At 41.3% G+C, this 21,820-nt stretch overlaps 2 protein-coding genes across 10 annotated transcripts in view; both read right to left on the bottom strand.

Moving 5' to 3' along the window:
- BBS7 (Bardet-Biedl syndrome 7) overlaps nucleotides 1-16,153 on the bottom strand; it is a 51,874-nt gene extending 35,721 nt beyond the window's left edge. Inside the window, exons 1-5 of one of the 2 annotated variants that reach the window (XM_045586014.1) lie at nucleotides 15,958-16,153; nucleotides 14,444-14,509; nucleotides 9,979-10,041; nucleotides 8,198-8,373; nucleotides 3,515-3,701 (exon numbers count right to left, since the gene is read on the bottom strand). In XM_045586014.1, the coding sequence (XP_045441970.1) occupies nucleotides 3,515-3,701; nucleotides 8,198-8,373; nucleotides 9,979-10,041; nucleotides 14,444-14,509; nucleotides 15,958-15,993 (528 nt within the window). In that variant the 5' untranslated portion in view covers nucleotides 15,994-16,153. The remainder of the gene's footprint in view (nucleotides 1-3,514; nucleotides 3,702-8,197; nucleotides 8,374-9,978; nucleotides 10,042-14,443; nucleotides 14,510-15,957) is intronic. The other variant, XM_036450270.2, reaches the window with a different exon arrangement.
- A 3,545-nt stretch (nucleotides 16,154-19,698) lies between these two features.
- TRPC3 (transient receptor potential cation channel subfamily C member 3) overlaps nucleotides 19,699-21,820 on the bottom strand; it is a 73,121-nt gene continuing 70,999 nt past the window's right edge. For all 8 annotated transcript variants that reach the window (XM_036450259.2, XM_036450262.2, XM_036450263.2 and 5 more), the window contains one exon: nucleotides 19,699-21,398. In XM_036450259.2, coding sequence (XP_036306152.1) covers nucleotides 21,256-21,398 — 143 coding nt within the window. In that variant the 3' untranslated portion in view covers nucleotides 19,699-21,255. The remainder of the gene's footprint in view (nucleotides 21,399-21,820) is intronic.

Below are 21,820 nucleotides of genomic sequence, written 5' to 3'. Positions count from 1 at the left end.
TGATCTGGAATTGATCCCACAACCTTTTGGTGTACAGGATGACAGCTAACCAACTAAGCCACCCTGCCAGGGCCAGAATACAAATTTAAAGCAACATAAGCACTCAGAGATAACAGCAATACTCATAATGAACTCTGGAATAAAACTGCAGAAAAAATTAGGTTGCTAATATTAACTTGCATGTTAGCAATTTTGCATGTGTTAATCATTTTATTTTTAAATATATATATTTATTTCAGAGAAGGGAGAGGGAGAGAGAGGGATAGAAACATCAATGTTGAAAGAGAATCACTGATTGGCTGCCTCCTTCATGCCCCCTACTGGGGATTGAGCAGGCCTCTTGGGCATATTCCCTGACTGGGAATCAAATGGTGACCTCCTTCATTTTAAAATAAAATATATATAAAGTGTAATGATCCAGAAGATAAATCTTTAAAATATCCTCCACTTTCAATGCTTTTCATTTTAACTCCTCTGTTTGTCTGAAAAACTAACACTGGTCAGTTTTCCTGACAAAACTACCAAGAACATTTTGCTTCTGTCCTTTAACAAAGAGCACATTCAAACGTATGGACAGGCTTGAAGTTACTTCCTACGAAAAGTTCTGGCCTTGCCTTTGGGTGTTTCCAAAACTCGTCCACTGAGAGGCAGCAGGACCTGCTATTTAGATAAGGAAACAAGTTAGGTCCTTTTGTCTTTTTTTCCATTTTGCCACTTGTAATGCTTTTATTTAGTGCATAGTAATTGTGAAACTCTAAAGAATGAGGCAGAGGTACTCATACTCACATGGAAAGAACAACTATGATAAATCACTCAATGATAAGAATTAGCAAAATTAGAGTAAAAATTTTAAATACATTTAGAATATATTGTATAAGAGAGCAATTTGCTTTATTTTTTATTTAAAACTAGAGGCCTGGTGCATGAATTTGTGCACAAGTGGGGTCCATTAGCCTAACCTGCAGGATCGAGCCAAAACCATCTCTCCAACATCCACCAAGGGGTCCCAGATTGTGAGAGGGTGCAGGCCAGGCTGAGGGACCCTACCAGTGCACGAACAGGGCCCAGGAGGGATGTGGAGGTTGGCCAACCGCAGAGAGACTGAGGGAGGGCTCCAGGGCATGTCCGGCCCGTCTCACTCAGTCCTAATGAACTGGACACCAGCAGTAAGCTAATCTTCCAATCGGAGTGTCTGCCCCCTGGTGGTCAGTGCATGTCATAGTGAGCAGTTGAGTGGCCTTAGCATATCATTAGCATATTATGCTTTGATTGGTTAAATGAATGACCAGACACTTAGCATATTAGGCTTTTATTATATAGGATAACATTACAAAATGTGTAGACATCTACATATCCTATATAATAAAAGGCTAATATGCAAATTGACCAAGTAGTGGAATGACAAGTCACCATGACATGCACTGACCACTAGGAGGCAGATGCTCAATGCAGGAGCTGTCCCCTGGTGGTCAGTGGAGCACCACTCAGCCTGAAGTCAGACATCCCCTGAAGGCCCCCAAACTGAGAGGGTGCAGGGACCCCCCCTCCCAGCACACAAATTTCATGCACCCGGCCTCTAGCAACTATACAAACACAAAAGGTACCTCTGGTGCAGCAGCCGCCTAGCAAGGCAAACGGGGAGCAGGGAGAAGAGGAAAGACTACACCTTTTTGCTTTCCATAAAACCTGGGGGGGGGGGGGGGGGGGATTCCCCTCTCCAATAAGCATATGGAGCTCTTCTTATAAACAGAGCAGAATCCTAGAATTCAGCCACATCAGTCTCTAATCAAGCACCAGCCAGCTCCTAAAACAAGTTAGGTCCTATTCAAAGGACTCCTATCTGGGAGCACGGTGTGGGAGAAATGAATCTCTCCAGTCTCTAGAATGACCTTCAATACTACTTTAATTCAGCTTGGAGAAAAATAAAACCTCCCAGGACCACTGGACTTCCCTTTCATACAAGGGCTGGTGCCAAGAAATGGCCATCTGACCATTAGATCCAAGGGTGGCCCAGAATAAACAGCTCAACTTTCGTTCAACTGCACTATCATCGGCCTGTTTCTGAACCAATTAATCCACCAGTTACATGTTCTTTGCACTTATACTTTATTTTATGGGTCTCAGCATGTGTATTTTATTGAAAAGTTACTTTCTTTTCTAAAAGAATATTTTTATTGATTTTTAGAGAGAGAGGAATGGAGAAGGAGTGAAAAAAAAACAACCATCAGTGTGAGAGCAGCTGCTATCTCCTACAGGGGACCGAGTCCACAACCTGGGCATGTGCACTGACCCAGATTCGAACCAGCAACCTTTCAGTGCACGGGACGACACCCAACCAACGAGATCACATTGGCCAGGGCTAAAAAGTTCCTTTTAGGAAGACATAGTTGACATGATTATAACAGTTATTACTAGTAACAATGGCTGTAAGCAGCTGTTTTAGCCAATTATGGCTTTTAATTTTCCCCTCTATCATTCACTCATCTAACCAATATTTACTGAGTGCTTATTCTGTTCCATATACTGTCATAAACTGTAGGTAAACTCAAATGATGCAACCCTGGTCTCAATATCCACCGTTAAAGCCCAAGAACCTCTTCCCAAACCAGTTTCCTCCTTTAATTTTATTTGTTGGGAGAGGGGAGAGTTAGGGGGAATAAAAAAGAAAAAGAAAAACTGGGACGGTTTTTTGTAGTTAAGGAATTCCATTCTGGCCCATCTGATTTGGCTCAGTGGATAGAGTGTCAGCCTGCAGACTGAAGGGTCCCAGGTTTGATTCCAGTCAAGGGCATGTACCTTGGTTGCGGGCACATCCCCAGTAGGAGGTGTGCAAGAGGCAGCTGATTGATCTTTCTCTCTCATCGATATCGATGTTTCTAACTTTCTATCCCTCTCCCTTCCTCTCTGTAAAAAAACAATAAACTATATTAAAAAAAAAAAAAAAAGGAACCCCATTCTGACTATATTAGCTCAGTGCGACGGGGGTAGGGGGTGGGAGGTAGGGGGGATAAGGAGGGGTGGGAAGAAGTGGGGGGGAGGGGAGGGAGCAGGAAATTACCCTTTTGTCCACATATGCCTCTCTAAAAACTTACCAAAGATCTGAACACATTTGCCTTAAGTAAACAAAATTAATTATAAATTAAAGCATTTTTAAAAAATTTCCAGATATAATTTTAATTAGGACATTTAAAATGGTAGTAACCACTAAAATAATTTAAGTAGATATTATTTATCAATAGTTATTTATCTAGCCAAAACCAGTTTGGCTCAGTGGAAGAGCGTCGGTCTGGAGACTGAGAGGTCCCGGGTTCGATTCCAGTCAAGGGCATGTATCTTGGTTTCGGGCACATCCCCGGTAGGGGGTGTGCAAGAGGCAGCTGACCGATGTTTCTCTCTCATCAATGTTTCTAGCTCTCTATCTCTCTCCCTTCCTCTCTGTAAAAAATCAATAAAATATATTTAAAAAATAGTTATTTATCTAATAATGAAAAATTATAAAGATGCAAATAGCAACCTGTAACACTCGGAGGAGTCTGTCCTGGCAGGCCAGCACCGGGGTGATATGAGGGAGTCTCTCCACGGGGAGGCAGATGACGTCGTTGATTTTGTCCCCAGAAAGGTAATAATGCTGGTCTTTGCAGTCACAATAATGGCTGTAGATGTAACTCGCACTGAGAAAGAGGTCTGAACCAGATATGTGCCTGAGGACAAGAAAAGTACCTTAAAACATCCATATTTTTAAAAATAAGCATAAAAAATTAATGTTTTTGCACATGTAAAAATAAACACTTATTTATCTGGTGTTACTATCATTTTATCACAAACTTAAACATGTTTTTTCATCTCTCCCCACTTAATTTCTAGCTTTTTGGTATTACACTGATTTTGAAAACTGAAAACAAAGACAAGATAATGATAATCATCTATATCTGAAGATAAATGTGTCAAAAGTAATTGGTTTTGAATGCACACTATGTGCAAAGCACTGCCCTAAGTGATTTACACGTATTAGCTCAATCCTCGAACTGTGTAAACTAAGGACCATTACCATCCCTTTTTACAGGTGAATAATAAAGTGTTAAATAACTTGCCTCATGGTGCACACCTTGTAGGGTGGAGTGGATTGCAACTCAGGTAGTTTTTAATGCTAGCGTTAGCTTTCTTACTACAACACCGTATTGCCTAGGCTATTTGAAATGAATCCATTTTAAATGATAACAGTGGGAAAAATGCCTTCATCAGAATTTTATCTTGAAAAAAGAAATGAAAACAAGTGCATTTCAAACTATATTTATTACAATTTAGGCAATAATCACAACTATGTTCTAAATTGCAAGACTGAATCCAGTTTTCAGCGGAGGAGCTGAAGTTTTTTGAAAAAATTGATAGACTACTGTGTATCTTCCACTTCTGCTATTACCATGCGATCATAAAGAGGTTACTGAGATTTTTTTTTTTATAAATTTTTAATTTTTTATATTTTATTGATTTCAGAGAGGAAGGAGAGGGAGAGAGATATATATAGAAACATCAATGATGAGAGTCATTGATCGGCTGCCTCCTGCACGCCCCTCCTGGGGATTGGGCCCATAGCCCGGGCATGTGCCCTCAACAGGACTTACACGTGGGACCCTTCAGTCTGCAGGCTGATGCTCTGTCCACTGAGCCAAACAAGTTAGGGCTACTGAGGTTTTACTTGAAAGATTCACCTACTCGCCTCTAAGGTGTACTTAAAACTTTTTGATACTAAGATTATTCCTTATCCTATAATGACCCTCGTTGATTTTCTCTTCTTTAATTATTGCTTAGGTGGCCTTACTTTGTGACACTGCAACTTATTTCTATCCACCTAATGAAATTCCACATCTTTTTTTATTTGAAATTTCATTTTGAAATCCATCTGCATTATATTTGCATTACATTGTCCAACTACTACTTGGCAATCACTATTTGATGACCAAAGTGAGATACATGGAAATGTTAAGCCAGGAGGCATGTGGGAGTGGTAACTTATTGAATATTTTTAAGTTATAGCCTTGTTTTCTTATGCAATCTTATAAAAATGTGGATTTTCAGGTAATTTTTCAAAAATTAAGGAAACAGCCTTTTCATCCACCTCTGCCACTCCAGTAAAAACAGTTTAAAAACCAGACACCTAGCCCCAGCCAGTGTGGCTCAATGGGTGAGTGTCAGCCCGTGGACTGAAGGGTTCTGGGATCTATTTTAGTCAGGGGCACGTACCTTGGATGCAGGTTCAATCGCAGGCCTGGGCAGGGTGTGTGCAGAAGGCAACCAATTAATGTGTCGCACTCACATCGATGTCTCTCTCTCTGTCTCTCCCCCTCCCTTCCACTCTCTCTCAAAAAGAAATGCCCAGCTGGTGTGGCTCAGTGGTTGAGTGTGGACGTATGAACCAGGAAGTCATGGTTCGATTCCTGGTCAGGGCACATTCATGGGTTGCAGACTCAATTCCCAGTAGAAAGTATGCAGGAGCAGCTGATTAATGATTGTCTCCCATCACTGATGTTTCTCTCCCTCCTTTTCCCTTCCTCTCTGAAACCAATAAAAATATACTTAAAAAAAATAAAAACTAGACTCCTTATTGCAAAATAGTCATGGGTATAGAGAGTACAGTATAGGGAATGTAGTCAGCAATGTTGTGAGAACTATGCATGGCCCCAGGCAGGCACTGGAAATGTTGCGGGGAGCACTCTGTGAAGTACTATATAACTATCTGAGCACTATGATATACACCTGAAACTAATACAAAATAACGTGAAATATAAACTGTAATTGAAAAATAAAATTTGTCCAGCTGGTGTGGCTCAGTGGTTGAACATTGACCTATGAAAACCCCCAGGAGGTCCCAGGTTCAATTCCCAGTCAGGGCACGTGCATGGGTTGCAGGCTCCATCCTCAGTGGGGGGCCTGCAGGAGGCAGCCGATCAATGATCCTCTCCCATCACTGATGTTTCTGTCTCTCTCTCCCTCTCCCTAACTCCCTGAAATCAATAAAAATATTAAAAAAAGAAAAAGAAAAATTAAAAAAACACTAGACTCCTTATCATCCCAACTCTGTCCACATACCTTTTTTAAAAATATATTTTAAAAAATATATTTTATTGATTTTTTACAGAGAGGAAGAGAGAGAGGGATAGAGAGTTAGAAAAATCGATGAGAGAGAAACATCGATCAGCTGCCAGTAGGGGGTGTGCCCGCAACCAAGGTTTGAATCGAACCCGGGACCTTTCAGTCCGCAGGCGATGCTCTATCCACTGAGCCAAACCAGTTTCAGCATACATTTTTATTTTAAATAAAATAAAATTGTCTGCCTCTTGCATTCCTCTCCTCCCCGCAAAGGGGATTGAGCCTGCACTCTGGGCATGTGCCCTTGACTGAAATCAAACCTGGGACCTTTCAGAGCCAAACCAGATAGGGCTCCACACAGCTTTCCAAGTGTGGAGGTATGCTAATAATTACTGTATTATTTGATTGTTGTATTTCACAATCCTCATTGGCCATGTCTATCTACAAAAGCATTTCAAAAGTATTGTATTTTGCTAAAGCACTGAAGTACTTCCACGTCATTGTTCACTTCTTATCTAATCTCACCAAGCTCAAGCTCTCCAGCCCTGAAGTCAGGGTATGCGCGTATACAGAACTCTGGACTGAATCAGTGCTTTTCAAACCGAGGTCTGGCTGCTTACACATAGTGGCTGCATCAGATTCAGACGAAGAACTGTTTTCTTTAATCTACTCCTAATAATTCTGATTCTGCAGGTACAACATAGGACAAGGAATCTCTCTTTTTAAGATAATTAATTAAAATATATTTTAAAAATTAATTTCAGAGAGGAAAGGAGAGGGAGAGAAACAGAAACATCAATGATGAGAGAGAATCATTGATTGGCTGCCTCCTACATTCCCCCTACTGAGGATCAAGCTACAATCTAGGGAACCAGGAGATGTGCTTGATGGGAATTGAACCCTGACCTCCTAGTTCATAGGTCAAAGCTCAAGCAATGGGCCATGCTGGCCAGGCAAGGAATCTCTTGATTCAAGTTTCTAGGGGCTTCTCCTAAGTAGCAGGTTTGAGAAACAGTAGATGAGATTGAACTTTAAAGATCTTCCCAAGATTCAAAATCTAAAGTTTTAACTGCATCAGGAAACCACTGAAAGAGCTATTTTTCACTTAGAGTCTTACCTGATTCACCTGAAATTATACCGTATTGGTAGTCATCAACTTTGACGGCTAGCCTTCTAAGAAAATGATGCTACCTTGAAACTGGAACTATCAGAGACAGCAAACAAACAGAAACTACCGTATTTTTCGGACCATAAGACGCACTTTTTCCCCCCCAGAAGTGGGGGGGAAAAGTCCCTGCGTCTTATGGTCCAAATATAGCCTACACATATACTTTAAAAAAAAGTTTTTTTACTTGCCCGGCTCTGTGTGGTCTCTGTGTGCTTGCCCGGCTCTAAAATGGTTCTAAATGCTGCTGTTTACTTTACAGGGTTGATTACATGTATTTATGACTGTGATGTTGGGTTTTAATGCACATAAAATATTTTAGGACACTATTTGTTTCAGAATCTTTTTTTCTTCATTTCCCTTCTCTAAAAACTGGTGTGTCTTATGGTCTGGAGCGTCTTATGGTCCGAAAAATACGGTAAAATATCTAGAGATTTCTTCCACTTTTTTCTTTTATCCCTTGATTATAAATCATAACTGAGTCAACCAGTCAAAAATAAATGTAGTTCAGCTGGCATGGCTCAGTGGTTGAGCATCAACCTATGAACTAGGAGGTCACAGTTAGATTCTCGGTCAGGGCACATGACTGGGTTGCAGGCTTGATCCCCAATGTGAGGCATGAAGGAGGCAGCTGATCAATGATACCTTCTCATCATTGATGTTTCTATCTTTCTCCTCCCTGCTTTTCTGAAATCAATAAAATATATTAAAAGAAAACAGAATAAATGTATAAATACTATAAAAGCCTTAACAAGAAAACATTTCAATAACCCACTGATTTTATATTGATTCAAGGTCAAATTTAATTTCCAAATAAATAAAATACATTTAGTCAATTTTATTTCCCAGAAAACCTGTTTCGATATGATACTTAATCAAATGTTTGTCACCTTTCCAAGACATTAAAAATGTAAAAAGAAATATTAAAGAAGAGAATAAACATACATAGCTTTAATGCTTTCAGTGAGGTTTGTTTCAAAAGAGAGGAACTGTTTTCCTCTTTTTGTGAAGCCTCGAATCTCGGATCCTGCAGCAACAAAAATTTTCTCCTGGGGTGTGTTAAGAATGCCTCCTAGCTCCAGTCTTGCAATCTTCTGCCCTGGTAAAGTCTTGAACACTGCCTGCAGGAATCATTGGGATGAAATTAAGTAGACAAAGTTACTAAAAGCATTTTCTTTTATTGTAAATATGCTGGGATTATAAATTTACAAAAATATTATAGATAGTTCTACTATAGAAAAATACTTTTAGATGCAAATGATTTCAGTAGGTCTTCTGGTTTTTTTTGTTTTTTTTTCTAAATATCTTAAAATTTTGTAATATTTTTCCTACACATATTTCAGTGACATCATTAAAATCTAAACCCTTGCAACTCAAAGTAGAGTTCACTGAACAGCGGCATTCCATCACTACTTGGTAAAAAGTGCAGAATCTCAGGCCCAACCCCGATCTACAGATGAGAATCTGCATTTTCACAAGAGTAACATGCTGTTACACTGAATCTTTTGAAAACAAACCTCTCTAGTTTCTTTATAATTTTTATAAATGTCAGTAGAATAAATAACTACATACTTATTACTTCTCTATTAAGTGGGAAATAACATTGGTAAAAATTTCTTCCTTATTTTCTATTTTATTACTGGCATCAGATTCTTCTCTTCTGTGACTTTAAAATATCTGAGAGGATGCCCTCGCTGGTTTGGCTCAGTGGATAGAGCACCAGCCTACAGACCGAAGGGTCCCAGGTTCAGTAATGATCAAGGGAATATACCTCACTTGCAGGCTCCTCCCTGGGCAGGACAGAAGGCAACCAATTGATGTGTTTCTCTCACATTGGTATTTCTCTGTTTCCCTCTCTCTTTCACTCTTTCTAAAAATCAATGGAAAAATATCCTTAGGTGAGGATTTAAAAAAATAATAATAAAAATTAAACATCTGAGAGTTTATGTGAATAATAGAAATATAATTTTTCTGATAGTTTTAACTTTATCTTTTTGTAAATCCCATATAAAGTATAATGAATATTAGACTTCCCATCTCAAACTCATTACTTATAAATTATGATCTGTGGATATGATATTGATTAGGTTACATGAAGTGGCAAAGGTGATGGACAGTCACTCCATGAACACTATGTTATGTAAGCCTGCATCTTAGAGACTTGGCAGGTTTTCCTGCTGCTCCGAGCAATAGGTCACACATGCTGTGAGAGGGCCCGGGAGAGCAGCCCACAGCAAGGAACTGCGGGGCCTCCAGAAGTTGGGACACCCCCCCTTCCGGCTTACAGACAGCAATAAGGTGGGGGCCTCAGTCCTTCAATAGCAAGGAACTGAATTTTGCCAAAAACCCAGTTTAGAAACAGGATTTTGGGCTCTGGGAAGGAGAAGGCCTGGCTGACGTCTCTATTACAGCCATGAGAAATTCTGAGCCCAGACTCCTGACCCAGGAAAACTGAGATAATAAATGTGTGTTGTTTTAAGCCCCTAAGTTTGCAGTAATTTACTACTCAGCACACAAAACTAATAAATCACCGCAGGCTGCCAACGGTGTTTTATAAACAGCCGACAAATGACTCTTGTGCTGTCTGTAGCCTCGTACTTCATATAACTATTTTCCTCACAACTCATTTTTCATTGAACTTTAGAAAATTTTTAACCTAGAATTATTCAATAAATGGTGTGTTTCTCTTTTGAAATTACTGTTTCCCCTAAAAATGCTGTACATACCACTGCTTCTCCTTTCTTCATGCCAAAGCACAAAACTACTCCTTCATGATCTCCAATAACCACCTGTAATAGATTGAAAAGAATCTACAATTATTATTATTATTATTATTATTATTATTTCCTATTAACTATATATGGAGAAAACAATATTCTCAATATATAAATGTGATTTTAAAAGCAGAAATCAGAAAATCTACGACACCCCCTCAAAAATTAATCCTCCAAAGAATCATAGAAAAGGCTAACTATTATAGAAGGCCATGGAGAGTGGTTATGGAAGGAGGTGGTCATATGTTCTGTTCCTACAATGTAAAAGCACAAGAGAATAGGGACAGAGATGGCAGGGAGGTCATTTCTTTTTTTCTTAATTGAAGTATAAGAACATTTTAAGATTAATTTTCAAAACATTACCAAATAAACGGTAACTCACTGATTTGATATTTTTTAAGCTTTTTTATTTTATTTTATTTTATTTTTTTATTTTTTTACAGAGGAAGGGAGAGAGATAGAGAGCTAGAAACGTCGATGAGAGAGAAACATCAACCAGCCGCCTCCTGCACACCCCCCACCGGGGATGTGCCCGCAGCCAACGTACATGCCCTTGACCGGAATCGAACCTGGGACCTTTCAGTCCGCAGACCAATGCTCTACCACTGAGCCAAACCGGTTTCGGCTATTTTTAAAGCTTTTTTAATGGAAAATTTTCAACATATGCAAATGTACACAGAATAACATAATGAATTCACATGTATCCATCACCCAGCTCTAGCAATGAACAATTATCCAATGTGGCCAATGAATTACTCTGAAATAAGTAGAAAAATAAGTAGAAAGGGAGATTTTAACATCTCTTTCTCAGCAACTGATCAAGAAGACAAAAGAAATAGATTATAAAAACAATTACTTTTGATCTAATATATAAGCATCCTATATAATAAAACCCTAATTTTCAAATCAACCGAACTGTGGAATGACCTGCAGAACAACCAGTCACTATCACATGCACTGATCACAGGGGGCAGATGCTCAACACAGGCGCTGCCCCCAGCCTGCAGGCCCTGATCATTGCTGGGGGGGGGAGGTACCACCAGGGCAGCCAATGCAGGTTTGAGCAGGGGCCCTAATCACACTGCTGGTCACCCCACTGATCAGCCCTGGTCACCGGGTAGGCCTAGGAAGCCTATCCGTGCATGAATCTTGTGCACTGGGCTTCTGGTCTATTTATATATGTAGGAGTGTGTGTGTGTGTGCGTGCGTGCGTGTGTGTGTGTGTGTGTGTGTGTGTGTAAATAAATAAGTCACTCATTCTAAGAATCCAAGTATAAATGTTCTTTTCAAGCATAAAATTGGCCTACTATTAGGACATAAAATGAATCTCAAATATAGTAACGTTGATATTGTGTAGACTTTGTTCTTAAGCCACTGATTCTTAACTTTCTACAGGGGATCACAAACCCCTTTGTGTATTTGATGAAAATGTGGACTTTCTCCCTAGAGCAATGAGCATTCACAAATAATTATGTGCACATTTTCAGATTCATAGATCTTTGAAAAGATGAAAAAACACATATTTAAGGTTTTGATTTTTTGACAATACACTACTCAAGAATTTGTACAACAATCTATTACAAATTCTTGAGTAGTTGTATTATTCCTAAATGGGTTCCTAGACAGATGGAAGTCAACAAGAACCTTTTAGGGAAATAATATCAGTAACCTGTGATCTCCATCATCAAATGAGAGTTAAGGGGAAAACAATCTAGTTTCATGTAAGAATGTCATGGATAAAGCAATAAAAATAATTAAATCTTATTAAATCGGGACCCTTGAATACATGCCTTTTTAAGATTTAGTGTGAAAAAATAGGAAGTGTGAATTAAACATGTCTGCTGTATACACAAAAAGCACTTCTATCATTGTTTGAGTGATAAGGGACACTATCCTTTTTTTTTTTCAAGAAACAACATTTAAAAAATATATATATTTTATTGATTTTTCACAGAGAGGAAGGGAGAGGGATAGAAAGCTCGAAACAATGATGAGAGAGATACATCAACATCCCCACCGGGGATGTGCCCACAACCAATGTACATGCCCTTGACTGGAATCGAACCTGGGACCTTTCAGTCAGCAGACCGATGCTCTATCCACTGAGCCAAAGCAGTTTCTGCTCAAAGAACAACATTTTTAACAATGAAAGAATAACCAGCAATTGTTGTTATTAACACTTGTTATTAACAAGTATTTCATGGACTTAAAAAAAAAACCTGACAGAAGTGAGCTTATTATTTCAAAGGAAAACCACTGACAATATTTGCTAATATGGTGAAGTTTGAGCTTTCAAGTAAAAATCAGTATTTTGGAAAACTTGTATCTGCCACTGTGAGACTGATAGCTTCAAAATTCTTAACTTTTCTGATGAGATCAGTAACACCAATAAATGTGACATGTTTTTTACTGATTTAGAGAGAGAGAGGAAGGAAAGAGAAAGAGAAACATTGACCAATTGTGAACAGCGGACCTTTAGGTGCACGGGGCAACACTTAACCAACTAAACCACACCGGCTAGGGCTAAATGTGATATGTTTGATATCCTACCTAATAAATGAGTAATATGTAAATTAACCATCACTCCACTACATCCACAAGCCACGCCCATGAGCCATGCCCATGAGCCACACCCACTAGTATGCGAATAAATCTAACCAAGATGGCTACAGCCACAAAGAGCAGGAGCAGGGCTTGGGTTTCCCAGGCAATGGAGGAAGCCAAGCTTTGCGCACACTCTGGCCAGTCCAGGCCTCTGCTTAAGGCTACAAAGTTTCAATTATAGAAGATACACAAACCCCAACAGAAATGGCTGCCCTCACATCACTGAGCGAGCAGGAGGCTTGGCTCCACTCAAGGCTACAAAGTTTCAATTGTAGAAGGAAAATAAATTCAAGATACCAGGGTGTCTGCTTGGGTCACTAGGGGGCATGGCCGGCCTGCAAACCACCACAGGCCCCTTGTCCAGGCGGCCTGCCCCATGCCTCAGGGAACTCCCACACTAATTTGGGACACCCTTCAGGGCAAACCAGCTGGCCCCCACCCATGCACCAGGCCTCTATCCTATCTAATAAAAGAGTAATATGCAGATTGACCATCACTCCAACATACAATATGGCTGCCCCATGTGGTCAAAGATCCTGCCCCCATGTGGACACAAGATGGCCAGCAGGGGAGGGCAGTTGGGAGGCACCAGGCCTGCAAGGGAGGGCAGTTGAGAGGGACCAGGCCTGCAAAGAAGGGCAGTTGGGGGCGATCAAGCCTTCAGAGGAGGACAGTTAGGGGTGACTTTGCCAGCAGAGGAGGGAAGTTGGGGGCAAACAGGCTGACAGGGGAGCAGTTAGGCATCAATCAGGCTGGCATGGGAGTGGTTAGGGGTGATCAGGCTGGCAGGCAGAAGCTGTTAGGGGCAATCAGGAAGGCAGGTAGGCGAGCAGTTGGGAGCCAGCAGTTTTGGATTGTGAGAGCATTCCTTGAGGGGTCCCAGATTGGAGAGGGTGCAGGCTGAGCTGAGAGACACACCCTTGCCCCTGTGCACGAATTTTGTGCACTGGGCCTCTAGTTCTATAATAAAATGTATTGCCCTGGCAGACACACGTATACACATAAATTATTCCAGAAAAACATAATACGATTTTAATAAGTTTGCTTATACTATTTACTAATTGTGCATAATCTATATATATAGTCTATAATATAGACTCTATATAGACAAAAGGTTTATATGCTAAGTGTCCCACTGACTGACTGACCACTATAACACGCACTGACCACCAGGGGGCAGACGCTCAATGCAGGAACTGCAGTGACTTGGCAGCAGCAGTTCTCGGGTGATGCACCCTGAAACCAGAGAGGAGAGACCCCAGTTCCTCAGGGGCAGCACAATCCCACCTTTAGCCATGGGTTATGTTGTTGCTGAGGCACTGCCGCCCCAAATCTGGTTTACTGCACACTGTATTTGCATTCCACACCCTGTATGACAGCAACTTTGCAGAGTGCCCTCTTGCAATCTGGGACCCCTCAGGGGATGTCGGAGAGATGGTTATGGCCCCATCCCCATAGGGCCAGACCAAGGGACCCCACCTGCCAGATGGACCCCTGCTCACTCCGCAGATGCTGGGGAGGGACTATGGAGGCTGGCTCCAGAGTGTGCCCGGCCCATCTCGCCCAGCTACCTTCTAATAAATTTCCTTTCAATGTGCACGAATCCATGCACTGGGTCATTAGTAAACTTATAATGTTCTAGAAAATGACTATTTGTAAATGTCACTTGATATTTCAACCTGTGTTCTAATCTAAAGAACTTCATTGCCATTTTCACAGTAGCATTGTAAAAAGAACAGTTTATCAATAAGGAAAGAAACACAAACCTCTCTGTGCAGTAAGGAGAGGTACAGAAATTGCATCTCTACAGTACCTTTTGTGGAGCGCTGCCTCTGGAGGCCGGCAGCAGCTTCATGGTCTTCTGTGATGTCACTCCCACCTGGAAACACAGCAGCACCCAGTGAATGTTCACTCAACTGTCCTCTAAGTCACTACATCAGAAATTAGCAGGAGCGGCAGATGCAAATCACAGAGAGTTTTACTTTCACTGCAATGATTAGTGATACAAAGTAATTATTACTATCAGTGATGTACTTGTTACCTAATAAAATACTTCGCAAAAGTCAGAACACAGGAAATAACCCCAAACAATAAAATTTACCTGTCAAAATTTATGCTGTCAAGTCAAAAAACTTTTTGTGTATGTATGTGATCTTACTAACAAGCTACTTCATGAAAAAATATTTCTGAAAGCCTTCTTTTACAAGTTCATACAGTTATTAAAGAGGTGTTTTTTTGTAAAGGAATTTAAAAATCTTGACTGGACACAGAGTAATTATTAGAAAGGCAACAAAGAAGATTTTTATTTTTTTTTTATTTTTGCTAAAACACAAAATATCCTGTTGGCAATGATGTCCAATAAAACTGATGCTGAAGATGGTTTTACAAAAGGTACAGAAGAGGAAAAATGGCTTGTTCCCAGGAGAACTGTCACCAGTGGTGCACTGAGAGCTAGGGGAGGAGGACCAGAGACAAGTTGGAGAAAATAACCAATCCATAAAGAATTCCCAGGCAGTGTAAATCTATAACGTTATTCTGCATGCCAGGGAGTGGTATTACAGTTTTAAAACATGTACTTGGGTTTGGACTTTGAAACATAAATCTAGGAAGGGACATGAAGGACGGCAGGAGGGAGGTGGGGCTGAAGGCTGGGGGCCCAATCCGAAGGCTGTTTCAAGTACCCGAGCAACTGACAGGGCGGGGGGGGTGAGGGGAAAGACCCACGGGGTCAATGGAGATGAGAAATGGGACCTATTCCAGGAGCGTTTAATTTAGATGAGCAAAGCAGGACGCGGTGACAGCGGGAGGCGGGCGAGAGCCGGCGGGAGCGCTCAGCATACGCCCCTGGCAGGTGCCGGCCACGCGTGCACCGCGGGCCTAACAGGCCGGCCGCGCCGCAGGACTGGGAGCGGACGAGGGAACGCGGCCGGCGCCACGGCTGTTTCCACGGCAACTGCCTCCTCCGAGCCCCGGCACCCTCCTCCATCACAGGACCATTCAGAATGTCCACGGGGATTCGGTACTTGCTGGCTGCAGTCAAGTCGGATGGGCCCGGCTTACAGTAAGAAATAGGGGCGCTCCGGGGAGGGTGCGGGGAGACGGGGACTCTGGGTCAGAGGGATCGGGGGTCGCGTCGGAGCCCGAGGCGCCAGCTTCCTTCCCAGACGCCGCGGACTGGAGCTGCCTGGAGGAGGGCGACCCGAGGGCAGCTCCCCGCCCCGCACTCGCCACGGGCCCGCTCCCGCACCGACGTCAGCGGAGGACCGCCCGCGGCCTCCGGGAGCGGGCCGCCGCCGGCGCCGCCCGCCCGCCCGCCCCTCGGTTTACCTGCACGTAGTCCGCTCGGTGCAAATGCAGATCCATGACGCGGCAGGGACGCGCCGGGCAGAGATGCCAAACCCCAGGCCTCCGAGGGAAACAGCCCGACAGCTCAACGCGAGTCCCTGGGAGGGGCGACCCCGGCCCAGCGGCCGCAGGGGGCGGGGGGAGGGATGCAATCACGGGCCTCGGCTACGGCGTCCGGTGTGACGTCAACACGCTCATGCGAATGGGCCGCCAACGGAAGGAAAGCCCTGCCCACTTCCCAGCCTGCTCCAATCAGAGGCGAGAGGGGCTGAGTGTGACAGGGTGGTTTCCGGGGAGACCGGAGACGCAGTCTTGGCTCCACCCCACCGTTGCCCTGAGCTGCACTTTTTAAAGTCTTTTTGAATGAAAAGGACCGATGTGAAGACCTATTTCTCCGACATTGGAAAGGATCCCTCAACGAATGTTCACCGTTATAGGCGTTAGCTTATTGCAGCAGTTCTCAAACGTTTGGCTTTAGGATCCCTTTACAATATTCTTACAAACTTTTGAGGGCCCTACAGATCTAGAAATTAGAAATTGGAACTGAAACTTTAAAAAATGTTTAAAAATAAAATCATTAAATATTTTTATAAAAATTAACATTTTCCAAAACTATTTACTGTCCACGAGGATAGTAAATAGATGGAGTCCCAATTCTACCTCTGCTTTCAATCTATTTGGTATATGTGTGTGGGTTCTGTTTGTTTGTTTTGTTTTTAATTATACTTTGCCATGTTTGCATTGGACAAATCTTTTTTAAAAATATATTTTATTGATTTTTTACAGAGAGGGATAGACAGTTAAGAAACATCGACCAGCTGCCTCCTGCACACCCCCTACTGGAGATGTGCCCGCAACCAATGTACATGCCCTTGACTGGAATCGAACATGGGACCTTTCAGTCTGCAGACCAACGCTCTATCCATTGAGCCAAACCAGTTTTGGCTGTGTGTGTGTGAGTGTGTGTGTGTGTGTGTTTTAAGTATATGAAGAAAATTTTATCCAAACTCAGCAAGTGGTAGTTTTTGAAAAGTTGGTTGCAATGTGGAATGTGGCTTCATCGTACAACATTCAAAAGTCCTATTTACTAATATCACCACGGATTTCATCAGAAAATATTTTAAGTATTGGAAAGCTGTCAACCTCAGATGGTGAATACAAATTTTGCAAAACTCTAACTTGTGAATAAAAGCTCAAATTTTAAACGGTAACATACCCATTGTTTTCCTTGAAATGATAGGTTTACTTCTTCAATTCACAACAAAGTGAATTGAATCCAAATATCCAAATCCAAATAATCATAATTTGTTAATTGTGCTTTCAAAAAAAATGTTTCATGAAAAAAAATAATGAGTTCAGACACCAGTGCTTTTCCTTGAGAGAACTCATGTACTTTGTTATTCAATAGAAATGATGCATGCATATTGACCATATCATCACATAGAATACTTAAAGACACTCAAGAATGAAGACTTGCCGAAACCGGATTGGCTCAGTGGAAAGAGTGTTGGTCTGCGGACTGAAAGGTCCCAGGTTCAATTCCAGTCAGGGGCATGTATCTTGGTTGCTCTTGGTTGCAGGCACATCCCCAGTAGGGGGTGTGCAAGAGGCAGATGATAGATGTTTCTCTCACATCGATGTTTCTAGCTCTCTATCCCTCTCCCTTCCTCTCTGTAAAAAAATTAATTAAAAAAAGAGTGAAGACTTAAAGTGAACAATTTTTACTGTTTCATAATGCACATTTTTATATGAAAATTATTCATCGTGCCCACATTTTGTTTCCTGACAATGTGGGCACGATGAATAAGAGACTACTGCTATAGTTTGAAACCACTGCTTTGACTCATGCTTAAGAACCAGCAGTTTTAACCTCCCAAGGCTTTTGTATCATCAGTGCAAATGTCAACACAGTGAAAAAGGCAAATAACATTTTAGTGTTATGGAAAATACAGTTTCAAAATCAGAGACCTCCTGAAAAGGCCATAGGAATCCTCAAACTACTGCTGACCTATGGGACCCAGGATCTGACCAGAGCTGACATTCCTTGACTCCTGTCCATCAGTCCTTCCTTATGCACACAGTGTGCTCCACCTCCAGAAAGGTGAATAAGATACTGTACCTTCCCTCGTTCCTGTAAACTGCTAGGGAAGAGTTCACAAATGATTGTGAGTCAAGAATTAGCCCTAGGTGGTTTGGCTCAGTGGATAGAGCACCAGCCTGCCACTGGAGGATCCCGGGTTTGATTCTGGTCAAGGCCACATGCCCAGGTTCGGGATCATCTCCAGTAGGGGTTGTGCAGGAGGAAGCTAATCAATGATTTCTTCTCATCATTGATGTTTCTAGCTCTTTCTACTCCCCCTTCCTCTCTGAAATCAATTAAAAAATATACTTTAAAAATAATAAAAACATATTGATTTAAAAAAATTAAACCCCGAGCCTGATCGGCGTGGCTGAGCTTTGACCTATGGATTTGGAGATCACAGTTCAATTTCCTATCAAGGCATATGCCCACGTTGTGGGCTTGATCCCCAGTGTGGGGTATGCAGGAGGCAGCTGATCAGTGATTATCTCTCATTATTGATGCTTCCATCTCTCCCTCTCCCTCTCTGAAATAAATAAAATTTGACTGGAATTGAACCCAGGACCCTTCAGTCTGCAGGCTGGTGCTCTATCCACTGAGCCAAATCAGCTAGGGCTATATATATATATATATATATATATATATATATATATATATATATATATATATATATATTTTTTTTTTTTTTTTAAAGAAACCCCTGAGAGTTGCTTCTTAGAAAGATAAATCATTTCCAACAGAAGAATCTGAGGTTTTGCCCAGGTTACAAGCTGTCCCCGGTCATTCTTTTTCTGAGACTAATATAACCACGTTAAAATAAATAGTAATACCTTGAGATAGGTTAGCTCTGTAACAATTTGGGAGAATATATATTAATTTAGATTCAACAAAAATACAGATAAATTTTAGAAGTAAATTGAAAAATAGACATAGAGGAGATAGGATAAAGCAGAATTGTATGGAATTTAGGGGATTGGAAGGTGTATTAGAAAGATAAGGACACCATAACAAAGGACCACCAGCTGGATGGCTTCAACAACAGAAATTCATTTTTTTACAGGATCTCACTGGCCAGGAGTACAAGATCAAGATGTCGGGAGGGAACCGAACCGATCTCCTGAGGTCTCTATCTTTGGCCTCTAACCTCTATCCTCTAGCCATCTTCAAACTGTGACCTCACCTGTCTTCTTTCTTCGTCTGGGTCCTAATATCCTCTCCTAATAAGGGCACCTGTCCTATCAGAGTAAGCCATACTCTAGTGACTTCATTTTAATGTAATTATCTCTTAAAGCCCTATCTCCATATTCAGTCGCATTCTGAGGTCCTGGGGTTAGGACTTCAGCAAGTGAATCTGGGGTGGGGGGAGGGCACATACAATTCAGCCCATAACAGAAAGGAAGGTACCTAATCTGTGTGGAGAGTTCTACAGTTGTGGGAGGCAGAACTTAAACAATGCTGTTAGCTGTATCTTTATTCAAGACTCTGAGAACCCTACGCCAAATGTCTCCAGCTGAATCTGACACATTTCCCCAACCCCCAAATGGGAATATTACTAAATATTCCATTTAAGACGTCCACACTTACAGTCCTAGATAAGTCTGTAAAATTGAGAGTATTGTTGTAATATAGTAGAGAAACATATAACAATGAAAAAATTCAATATTTTATTCAGTTCTGAGGCATAACATTAAATACAGAAAGTCTGAAAAACATTTAAGACAAAGTACTATTAGAATAGCATAAAAGTTAGTGAAATAGTCTACAATGGTAGCAAAAATGTATAAAGTTCTCTTTTTAATTTGTTTAAATCCCAAGAAGTAGAAATTAAATCATATTTAAAGAGTTTTATGTGGTTCTACTTAATGCTCGTTTTGTCTTCATGTCTAGAAAGCCTTGCTGTGTGAGAGCAATGAACTTAAAGTATCATCTTTTAAACCATGTCTAGGGCCTATAAAACTACCTTTGAGTTTGGTCACAATTCCTATTCCTCTCAGTCTTAATGCAAACAGATGGAACAGGAGGTTAAGCATAACTCTATAAGCCATTTAAGCCTAACTGCAGTAATGCAATTGAGTGTTTCATGGTCTGTGAAGAGATGAGGGAACTTACTGGCCTGCTAAAGCCCTGAGGCATTGTAGATATTACCAGCATTCAGCTCAGTTACACACTAAGCCGAGAAGATACATCACAACCTGTTTTGTGTAAAAAATATAAGCTCAACGTTTTGATCAGATAAATGATGCCAAGCATTGTGAGCAATGGCAAGGAGAGGCCTCCAAGGGCACTGACATCCACCCGCTGATGGTTGGACAAACCGCTCCAGGTCCACAGCCACTGCTCTGTCCTATTTCTTCCCGGAAGCATGCCCTCCAAAACGCAGAGGCAGAAATCAGGAGGTTATAACAAAATAACAACCCTACACAGCCCCCTTAAAACAATTCCCTGTCCTGTGACTAAATTCACATGAAAAACAACAAATGAAAATCTAAGACAGAAAACAGTCTATCCTTTAGAAAAATCTTTAATAAGTTACTTTGAGCAATTCTATGAAACTTCAACATGATGATATTTTCTATTAATCCATTTCATGGTTAAATTCTTCCCCAGGCTCAAAGGTTCTAGGATTATTGGTGATGCCAAAAATTCTAAGAAAATCTGATCAAGTCATAGCTGCTTATCAGTTGTTTTCAGTTTCTATTAAAAAAAACAAACAAAACAAAAAACGCTTCAGCACTTGGACAAGAGAAGGTGTGCTACATAGTTTTGGCCTTTATTTGTATTTGTACTTTGTTGGCAGTTCAGTGCAGGTGGTTTCAACAACATTTACTTCGCGCTCCTTTGTACCAGGCACTGTACTAGATGCTGAGACACAAAGATGAGTAAGACATAGTCCTGTCCCCAAGGAGCTTACTCACAGTAAGATGTAGTAGAGTTCACTCTAAAATAGACAAAAATGGCAACCATTGGGCCTTCCCATACAATATCATGTCGTCGTTTGTAATGCCAAGGCAGACAAGGCCAATGAAGATCATGTACATGTGATAAAACAGTAAAATCATGAAGACTTAACTTTCAAAAGATTCACATGATAAAGGTAGGTAACACTAAACATGTACACTATGGTTTTTCAAGTACTTCATACTTAGAAATATTATTGCCCACATTTGCACGATAGTCCAAGCAGCAGTCCAGGCTCAACGTCACTCACACCTCAGCGAGCTGGGGCTCAGCTTCTCGCTGAGCTTGTGAATTAGCATGGCCAGCTCCTCTGTCGCCTGGCTCTTGTCCTCCAACAGTTCATAACGAAGGCTGGAGATATCTTGCTTGATTTCTTTTAGTTCGCCTGAAGTATGGGTATGAAAGAAACACATAATTGGTCATTTTCTCTTTGGATTTAGAAGAGGACAAAGAGTGAAATTCCTATGATATAAATACATTTGCCCCATAACGTCACCAAAATAGATTTTCCCCTTTAAAACATGTCTGTCTTTAAAAATATGGTGACCTTTGTAAAAAGCTATAAAAGTAGTCCAGCTGTTTTTAAATAGGAAAGCGGATATCGTCCTGTGGCTCAGCCAGCGTTGAATTTGGGGTGGCTTCCCTCTCATCTGTCCTAGAGGCAGGGCCTCCTTCCCGTCTATAGGAAGGCTCTTGGGTTCCCTCAGCCATGCAGGTCGGCTACAGAGATACTCTCCAGTGGCCAGTGTGGAAGGGAATCCCAGCAAAACAAAATGCTATTAACAATGAATCAATTTATTTAACAGG

Source organism: Pipistrellus kuhlii, unplaced genomic scaffold (genome assembly GCF_014108245.1).
Source record: "Pipistrellus kuhlii isolate mPipKuh1 unplaced genomic scaffold, mPipKuh1.p scaffold_m20_p_21, whole genome shotgun sequence".
NCBI classification, from domain to species: domain Eukaryota; kingdom Metazoa; phylum Chordata; class Mammalia; order Chiroptera; family Vespertilionidae; genus Pipistrellus; species Pipistrellus kuhlii.
This window is presented reverse-complemented; position numbering and strand designations above follow the sequence as displayed.